The 10,000-nt window shown below is 39.8% G+C and overlaps 1 protein-coding gene across 13 annotated transcripts in view; it reads right to left on the bottom strand.

Moving 5' to 3' along the window:
* Positions 1-10,000, bottom strand: part of LOC123519699 (TOX high mobility group box family member 3-like) — a 265,569-nt gene that overhangs the window by 39,980 nt on the left and 215,589 nt on the right. For 11 of the 13 annotated variants that reach the window (XM_045281189.1, XM_045281188.1, XM_045281199.1 and 8 more), the window contains exon 2: positions 5,252-5,320. The exons of the other annotated variants lie outside the window; for them this stretch is intronic. In XM_045281189.1, coding sequence (XP_045137124.1) covers positions 5,252-5,320 — 69 coding nt within the window. The remainder of the gene's footprint in view (positions 1-5,251; positions 5,321-10,000) is intronic. 13 annotated transcript variants of the gene reach the window in all.

The raw sequence follows: 10,000 nt of genomic DNA, 5'->3' as shown, positions 1-10,000 counted from the left end.
GTGTGTGTTGTCCTCATCGCATGGTCTGCACGTGGTGGTGGTGTGGTACAGGTAAGGTCAGGTGGAGTGAGGCAGTTGGAGTGAGGTAGGTGAGTGAGGCAGGTGAAGTGAGGCAGGTAGAATGAGGCAGGTGAGGTAGGAAATATGAGGTCTAACAGGTGAAGTGACACAGGTGGAATGGGCCAGGTGGAGTTAGGCAGGTGGAGTGAGGTAGGTGAAATGAGGCAGGTCAGTGAGGCAGGTGAGTAGTTATTTTCTATGGAAGAAAAGCTGGCAAATGAGAAAAAAGAGAAAAAAAGGAAAGAAAAGGCCCACTTAGGTTAGGTGAGGCAGGTGACAGTCAGGTGAGAGAGGAGAAGGAAGAGCATGCCTTACCTGTTGTATTGCCTTCCCAACTCTCCCCGCTCGGTACTGTTTTCCCTCGTGCTACTCTCACTCTCTCTCTCTCTCTCTCTCTCTCTCTCTCTCTCTCTCTCTCTCTCTCTCTCTCTCATTAACACCCCTGCACACTATACTTTTCTTTGTTTTACTACTCACAAAAAGATAAAAATAAAACACTAACACTAAAATCGCTTACTTCTTCCCCGCCTCCCCAAATACTGTCATTTCTTTTACTTTCTATTTTTTCCGTATCTTCATTTACCACATATTTTCGCTTTATAATGATCACAAGTATACATAAAAGCTATACAGACGTCCGACAAACTGTTCTATAACGCGCAGTTCACTATTTCGTTTGTAATGAAAGTATACAATTGCAATATAATACTTTCTGATCCTTTTTCCCCTCACTCACTCATTCATTCTCTCTTTGACGTTTCATCGAGAAAGGAATGAGAGAAAGACCGCAACTTTCCTCCTCTTTTTACCTTATCGTCTTAGTTTCATCTCTCTTTCCCTTTCTCTCAAACTTCATTTTCAATCAGACATTTGGTCCAAACTTGTGAGCGATGTCTGGAAGTATGTCTACGTATATGCCCTCCCTCCTCTTACTTAAACTTGTGGTGCAGTGGAATTATTGAGGCTGGCGATTATTCTTCTTCGTGTGTGCTGACAAGGACGGGCCCGGGCATTGCCTCCCAGCCGGATTAAAGGAGGTTCTCTAAGGACGATGCGGGAACTGTGCTTGTGTTTGCTGTCATATATTGTTTAGCTATCCATTCTGTCGTTGTTTTCATGACATACATATGACATAGAAGACATGATACTACTATTACTACTACTACTACTACTACTACTACTACTACTATTACTACTACTACTACTACAGCTTCTGAAACTTGATTGCATTACACTTTCTTTCTTTGTTACTCTTGAAGTACAAATCTACACATTTAATTCATAACATGCAATGCTATCTCTGTCATCAATTTTCTTCCCAGTTGTCTAATGGTAAAGTGAAGAAAAATACGTCTCCTCAATTCATCGTTATTTTATATGAATGTTTTGATTGTATTTAATTCACTGCTTTAAACTTTAGGAACGCAATGTATTTATATCCATTTTGTTACCGAGGGAGTATAAAGTATAGAGATTCTTTCTTCTCCAAAAGCCCATTCTTCCATCTATCCATCACTCCCTCTCCTTCATTCCTTTCCAATCCCGATGACTCAATTTTTTCACATTTCGAAAGATCATTTATCAGACGCTCAACTCAACTGGAATTTTAATCTTCACGAATTATTTCAGTAATAGTAATAGTGGTGGTAGTGGTAGTAGTAGTAGTAGTAGTAGTAGTAGTAGTAGTAGTAGTAGTAGTAGTAGTAGTAGTAATTGTAGTAGTAGTAGTAGTAGTAGTAGTAGTAGTAGTAGTAGTAGTAGTAGTAGTAGTAGTAGTAGTAGTAGTAGTAGTAGTAGTAGTAGTAGTACAGGTCTGTCTGTCTGTCTGTCTCTCTCTCTCTCTCTCTCTCTCTCTCTCTCTCTCTCTCTCTCTCTCTCTCTCTCTCTCGCACACACATACAACTAAACTAAGATGCAAAAATATTCAATAGCAAATCACAATACCGTGATATATATATATATATATATATATATATATATATATATATATATATATATATATATATATATATATATATATAGAGAGAGAGAGAGAGAGAGAGAGAGAGAGAGAGAGAGAGAGAGAGAGAGAGAGAGAGAGAGAGAGAGAGAGATAATACCACATTCAATACTTTGGGTGGAGGTAAAAACTATTTGTCTCATCAACTCTCCCATTTACACGAGCCAGTGTTTTGTTAATTTCCACGGCATTACTGTAGGAACGCCTTAACACACACACACACACACACACACACACACACACACACACACACACACACACACACACACACACACACACAGAGGCAATGGAGAATGAAAAATAATTATCAAACTAAAATTGAGAGAGAGAGAGAGAGAGAGAGAGAGAGAGAGAGAGAGAGAGAGAGAGAGAGAGAGAGAGAGAGAGAGAGAGAACACGAGCATCTCAAAGCATCTTACTGACGAAGCAAGATCACCACACCACCCCCACTACCAACACCAGCACCACCATCACCATCTCCTCGTCCTCAACCACCACCACCAACGCCACCACCTCCTCCTCTCCACAATGGCGTCGCTAACTTGCCTCCTCCTCGATCTGGTCTTTAATTAAGTGGCCGCCTTCTGGTAAGGATCAACAAGGAACTTCCCCCCACGAGGTAATGTTCCTCCATTAATTGCTGATAAAGTTAATTACAACAGAGGCGCTCACCGAAAAATTTGATTAAAGTTTTATGCGCCCGATAGAATTTAAGGCGCCGGGGTCTCTCTCTCTCTCTCTCTCTCTCTCTCTCTCTCTCTCTCTCTCTGATTTTTTTTTCATCATTAATTCATTGCGCTTTTATTTTTAATGGTGTGTGTGTGTGTGTGTGTGTGTGTGTGTGTGTGTGTGTGTGTGTGTGTGTGTGTGTGTGTGTGTGTGTGTGTGTGTGTGTGTGTGTGTGTGTGTGCATTTGATTTTTTTTCCTTTTAATTTTTGCTTAGTTCTTTGCACACAGTTTTATTTATTTATTTATTTTTAAGTAATAGATTATCATTGCTGTTATTCTCTTTGGTCTCTCTCTCTCTCTCTCTCTCTCTCTCTCTCTCTCTCTCTCTCTCAGCTTACACGAAGCAAGGATTACAGAATCTTTAGGAAATCAGTTTATTCTTTTATCTTCTTTTCTCTCTTGCTAGCAAAATTTCCCTAACTATGCTTAAGTAAAACGGTAGTAAAGAAGTAATGGTAGTAGTAGTAGTAGTAGTAGTAGTAGTAGTAGTAGTAGTAGTATAAAAAATAATTAAATCAAAAAGATAATAAATATATAAAGTATTGAAACAGGTAAATAAAAAGAACAACAAAAAAATCCACAACAGTAATAGAAATGAATGAAAATACAAAGGCGTATTTTTAAATTAAGGATTAAAATGCGCCCCGTTTTCTGTGCATTAATTAACACATACTATTATTTTTTTTCAAACTTTCGTTGCTATTATTCGGCTTTACCGCGCCTAGATACTGCAACGGATAGAAGAGCCACAGCCGAGGGGGGAAAAGTATGAAAACCACCATTATATTCTCTCTCTCTCTCTCTCTAATACCAGCAATACCACCATCACCTTCGTTATTATCACCATTATCATCATCACCATCATCATTGTCGCCGCCGTCATCACCTTACTAAGCATTAATACCATTTTTTTGACAGGTATTATTTGTACCAACGTCGTATATACACTTCCTTCACAAAGTAAAATGAGAGAAGGGGAAAAAAATATTGAAAGAGGGGAGAGAAAAAGGAAGAAAAATATTGAAAATGTTGAAAGGAAAGGATGAAAAAAGAAACACATGAAAAAATATATATAGCTTAAAAAATACTAACTTATAAAATAAAACTAACTTATAAAACATAGTGAACTGAATGTGACAAATCATGAAAACAATTGAATAAATGCACAAAAAGGTTAACATAAAAGATAAATGTAGGAACTTAATCAAACTCTAAAATAAAATATAAGTAAAACGTAAACACATAAATAACAAAAGAAGGAGGAGGAGGAGGAGGAGGAGGAGGAGGAGGAGGAAGAGAAAGCGGATGGATGAAAGAAAAACGCAGGTAAAGAAATTATGAAAGAAGAAAATGAGGTACGAGAGAGAGAGAGAGAGAGAGAGAGAGAGAGAGAGAGAGAGAGAGAGAGAGAGAGAGAGAGAGAGAGAGAGAGAGAGAGAGAGAGAGAGAGAGAGAGAGAGAGAAGGAAAACTAAAAAATATGAAAAAGGTAGATAATATAAACCGAATGAAGAAGAAGAAGAAGAAGAAGAAAAGAAAAATAAGAAAGAAGAAGAAAAGAGGAAAACCTGAGAAAGATAATATACGATCAGGAATAGAAAAGAAAATGAGAAGACTGAGAGAAAGAGAGAGAAAACTGAAGAGAATCAGGTGAAGCACAAGAAGAAAGAAGACGAGAACGGGAAAAAAATAAAATCAGGTGAGGAAAAAGGAAGAGGAGAAGAAGGAAGAGGAAGGGAAGAGTTAAGTCAGGTAAAGCCGAGGCAGGTGGAAAAAAAAGACGAAGAACAAGGAGGAGGAAGATAAGGAAGGAAGGAAGGAAGGTGTGGGAAAGGATGAGTGGAGAAACAAAATAAGGAGGAGGAGAAGGAGGAGGAGGAGCAAGAGGAAGAAGAAGAGAAAAAAGGAGGAGGAGGAGGAGGAGGAGGAGGAGGAGAAGAAGAAGAAGAAAAAAAAGAGGAGGAGGAGGAGGAGGAGGAGGAGGAGGAGGAGGAGGAGGAGGAGGAGGAGGAGGAGCAGCAGCAGGAGGGAGTTAAGTCAGGTAAGGGAAAGTTAATAGAGATGAAAAGATAAAATCAGAGGAAAAAGAAGGAAAAGAGGAAACTGTAAGAAAATGATGAAATTAGACTAACAGAGATTTGGTGAGTGAGACAAATAAGGACACGTGAGTCAGATGAAGAGTAAAATAAGATGAAAGAACGAGAACTTAAAAAAAAAAGATAATGAAAAAAAGAAAGAAATTGTAAAGAAAGCACGGATTAAGCCAGGTAGAGGAAGAGAAAGTGGTGAAAAGGAAATAAAGATGAGGAAAAAGAAAGAGAAAGATAAAGACAAAAGAAGTCACAGGTAAGGGAGCGGCGGTGTGTGAGTTGGTGGGAGGGAAGGGGTGTGTTAGTACAAGTGGTGTGTGAGTGGGGAGGAGGGGAGGGGTTAGTACAGGTGAGTCAGGTGAGGAGGGCGCACCTGGTCTGCCATGTAAGCGGTGTGGTTGGAGTCCGGAACGGTCAAGGACAGGTCGAAGCTCTCTCCGCCCTGCAAAACACAGACCAGCCACTCTGAGCACCGCTACACACACCCCGCAGCCCAATGGCCAACACTACACACACACACACACACACACACACACACACACACACACACACACACACACACACACACACACACACACACACACACACACACACACACACAGTCATCCAAAACTTAACAGCTATGAAAAGGACTTGAAAATAAACTTAAATCATAAAACATGGTGACAACTTAATAATAATAATAATAATAATAATAATAATAATAATAATAAAACTAGAACAAAAAAATTAAACAAAAGTGAATGCAAGAAAGGACTGAAACAATGAGGGGAAAAAACAGATTGTCATTCTTACTTTCCACCTAAATACGTTTAAAAGTTCACATAAAAACTTTTGTCAACTTATTATAAGACGTTTACCTTTAATTATCTACTACTACTACTACTACTACTACTATTATTATTATTACCACCATTACCACACCTCGATCTCTCCTCCACCACCACCACCATCTCCCTCTCCTCCTCTTCACTCGCCAGGCTTATGTTGGACTTAGTGACTAGTGTAAATAGGACTCAAATTAATAACGCGGAGCAAACAGTATCACGTATGGCCCCGCTCATTACCCTTCGGAACACGTGTTTGCTCAAGATTATCACTGCTGCCAGGAGAGCACGGAAAGAAAGGAAAGGTTGTGAGGGTAGAACATAGTGTGCCTGGGACGAAATGAGTGAATGAGTGGGTGGGTGAGTGAGTGAGTAGGTGATGGAATGAGTTGGCCAGTAATTATGGATATGTCAGGGGAATGAATGAGTTGAGTGAGTGTATAGATGAAAGTTGAAAAGGTTGGTTAGTGTGTGTGTGTGTGTGTGTGTGTGTGTGTGTGTGTGTGTGTGTGTGTGTGTGTGTGTGTGTTCGTGAATGTTCAAGGTAATTGATTGGGAAGTTACTAATATGATGGTAGTGATAGTGATGGTGGTGATGGTGTAATAAGTATGTATGGTTGAATGATAATAATGGCTGATTGTGACGGGAATTATGAAAATCATAATAATTACAATGATGATGAAAATAACAACAACAATAATAATAATAATAATAATAATAATAATAATAATAATAATAATAATAACAATAATGATAATAGTAATAATGTAAATAATAAAATAATTAATTATGGACAATGTTCTAAGCGCGCACACACACACACACACACACACACACACACACACACACACACACACAGAGAGAGAGAGAGAGAGAGAGAGAGAGAGAGAGAGAGAGAGAGAGAGAGAGAGAGAGAGAGAGAGAGAGAGAGAGAGAGAGAGAGAGAGAGAGAGAGAGAGAGAGTCAAACCACTGAAGACAAGACAAACCATTGACTCTCCGGCGTTCCTGTGGCGAGGTTCCCAAGGGCAGCGTTCTTGGTTCCTCTCCTTTCACTATAGTCCACCTTTTCTTCTCTCTCTAATGAACCTCCGTCAATTTTCCCTCACTGCACACCACACAATGACAACCGGTACTGTTTCTGTTTAATATCGCACACTTTACACTTAGTACTTCAGGAACACACATACACACACACACATGCACACACACTAACACGTAAGTTTATGGTGAAGGATTCGAACTGGTGGCAATGATTTTCAGCAAGGAATTCACCACTGAAGCCACCACCTCCTATAGTCACGCCTCCACACTTGTGACCTCTGACTCCTACTGACTTGAAGTGACCTGACCTCCTGACCTCCAACTGACCTCCCCCCACTGTGGATACTCATCACTCCCTTTGACCCAATTTCTCTTCTTGCCCATCCCCTCCTTCACCCATCGCCTGTATCCCCATCATCCCCCCCCCCAACCACCTAAATCCTACCAAAAGTTTCCTCTTATCTCTATGCTTCCTCTCCATCTTCTTTCTGCTTTTCTCAGTTTCCTTTTGTAATTAAACCCAAATGGAATTACTGTTTATTTACCTTGTCTATTTTATTTTTCAAATTCGACAAATAAAGGAAAGAAAGAGAAACAGAAGAGTGTGAAAAGCCCAACCACGGGTCTTCAGCCAATCATGTACCGTGTTGGGCGTCACGTGACCTTCCACCAATGAGCGTGAAGGTGGTGACCCGCACGTGGGCTGTGTTCCTCGCTGACCCATGAGTTAATTTCCTCGGGAGGGGAGGAAGAGAGGCGGTGAGAGGGAAGAGATAGACTTAAAGGCCTCTCTACAAATGGTATTTCCTCACTTTTGTTAAAAGTTCCATCAGCGGTTTTCAGTTCGGCTGCGCACAGTTCAGTCTAATTTGCTTAGGGAATTAGCTGTGGCTCTCTTGGTGACCCAGCCATAAATTATAACTTATCTATATATAAAACTTATGTAGAGATGAAAAGATACACCTCTCTCTCTCTCACTCCCAAATAAAGGACGGCAAAGTTTTAAAAAATGGTACAGGATCCCAAGAGTCTGTTGGCGTAGGGAGAGCTGTGGTTCTGACTGTGAAATGGCCGAGCTGGGACTGCTGTGGAATAGTTTGTGCCTAAGTAGTAGTAGTAGAAGAAGAAGAAGAAGAAGAGAAGAAGTAGTAGTAGTAGTAGTAGTAGTAGTAGGTTTTGTTGTTATTGACATAAATGCAATTGAAAACAGAAATCACTAATTACACACCAACGGTAAACAAGGAAAAAAAAACAAACTTGAGAAAAAAAAAAGATGACAAGATGACGAAGGAAAACAAGAAAGAAAGGAAGAAAGGCAAACAAAAAGAAGAAGAAGAAGAAGAAGAAGAAGAGGAACAAGAAGAAACACTAGCAAGGTGCGTGAACTATATACGAACAAACACCAACCAAACACCACAGACCAAGCAAAAATAATGAAGTAGAATACGAATTGAAACAAGTATTGCCATTTTCTCTTCACCTTCCCAGACAATCGTGCAAACCCATACACGCGAGGGAAAGAAACATACAGAATAGGGTAAGAGAGTATAGAAGAGAGAGAGAAAGAGAAGGAGAGGTCAGTGGTTTACCTGAGGGTGACCTTAGAGGCAGGTGAGAGGCACGGATGAATTAGGCCCGCCGGAGGTCATTAGAGCCAACCTGAGACCCTTAATCAGGTCAAATTGGGGGCCTGAGGAAGACTAATACGAAGCAGGTAGTATATAGAGTGCGAGGGAGAGGGAGAGGGAGAGAGGGAGAGAGAGAGACCGGTTAGAGAGAGATAAAGTCGCGCTGTATAGGAGAATTTCTTTATACGTCTACAGAATACAAAAAAAAAAAAAAAAAAACGTAGAGAAATTAAATCTTTACGTAAATCATGTTAAAAAGATAGATACGAGAAAAAAAAAACAATGAATAAGAGAGAAAGAAATGTCCGGAAAGGTATGAAAGGAAAATAAAAAGAAAAGTAGGAACGATAAGAAATTAAGAAAACGATGCTTCAAAGTATTACCACACATTGAAGGCGAGGCAAGAATAACAGAGTAAAGAGGGAGATGGAGAGACAAGGAACATGACAAGGAACAGAGAAGTGGCGTGACAAAAGGTGAGTGAAAAGGAATGAAGAAACAATGAAAAGAGAGTGAGAAGAAAGAAAGGGGCGGAGAGAAGGGAGCTTAAACAAGGAAAAGATAAGAAAGAATAGTGGATGAGAGGAGCGACAAGGGAGAGGGAGAAGAAAAAGAAAATGAAAAGGAGAGAAGAGAGAGAGAGAGAGAGAGAGAGAGAGAGAGAGAGAGAGAGAGAGAGAGAGAGAGAGAGAGAGAGAGAGAGAGAGAGAGAGAGAGAGAGAGAGAGAACAGTAGAAATGTAGAGGGAGAGACACAGAAGGAAAGACGGAAAACGAAGAATGAGAGAAGACAAAAAAAGTAAATAAGGTGACTTGGAGGAATAACAAAGGAAGGAGGAAGAGAAAGAGGGAGAAAACGAAAAGCAAATAATGGAAGAGAAGAAGAGAGGGGAGATATTTTCAGTTATTTTGTGTGAGGGAATGTGGGGAGATGATTTTTGGGTCATATCAAACAAAATAATGACCGGTTAATGGTGTCGAGGGAAAGGTAACACTAATTATTGGATACTCTCTCTCTCTCTCTCTCTCTCTCTCTCTGTAATCCGCTCAGTTTTCCTTAAATAAAAGCGTAAAAAATATATACAAACGCCATTACTGAATACGTTTTATATTAGATCTTTAAAAAAATAAGCCTTGATCCTTTCCTTTTATCCTAGAGCAGCGCTTATCTTAAGAATCTATCTCTCTCTCTCTCTCTCTCTCTCTCTCTCTCTCTCTCTCTCTCTCTCTCTCATCTCCCCTCATCTTATGCTGATAAGATCTGAAGCCTTTCATTCTTAGCTGATTCATCTACTACTACTACCACTATTACTACTACTTAAACTGCTATTACTACTACTACTACTACTACCACAACAGCAACAACAACAACAACAACAACAACTACTACTACTACTACTACTACTACTACTACTACTACAACAACAACAACAACAACAACAACTACTACTACTACTACTACTACTACAACTCTCCCTCCACCAGCATCACAATAACAAACACTAAACACACCTAAGCAATGTCCCTTGTAGCTTCTAATACTCCGTACACAACCAAACAAAAAAATAAAGAAAGCCAAACACACGCATTAATTTTCCTTCCTCTGACACCTCACACCACCCGA

Source organism: Portunus trituberculatus, chromosome 46 (assembly GCF_017591435.1).
Source record: "Portunus trituberculatus isolate SZX2019 chromosome 46, ASM1759143v1, whole genome shotgun sequence".
Lineage (NCBI taxonomy): Eukaryota > Metazoa > Arthropoda > Malacostraca > Decapoda > Portunidae > Portunus > Portunus trituberculatus.
Note: the sequence above shows the minus strand (reverse complement) of the source record. Positions and strands in the feature narration are given on the sequence as shown.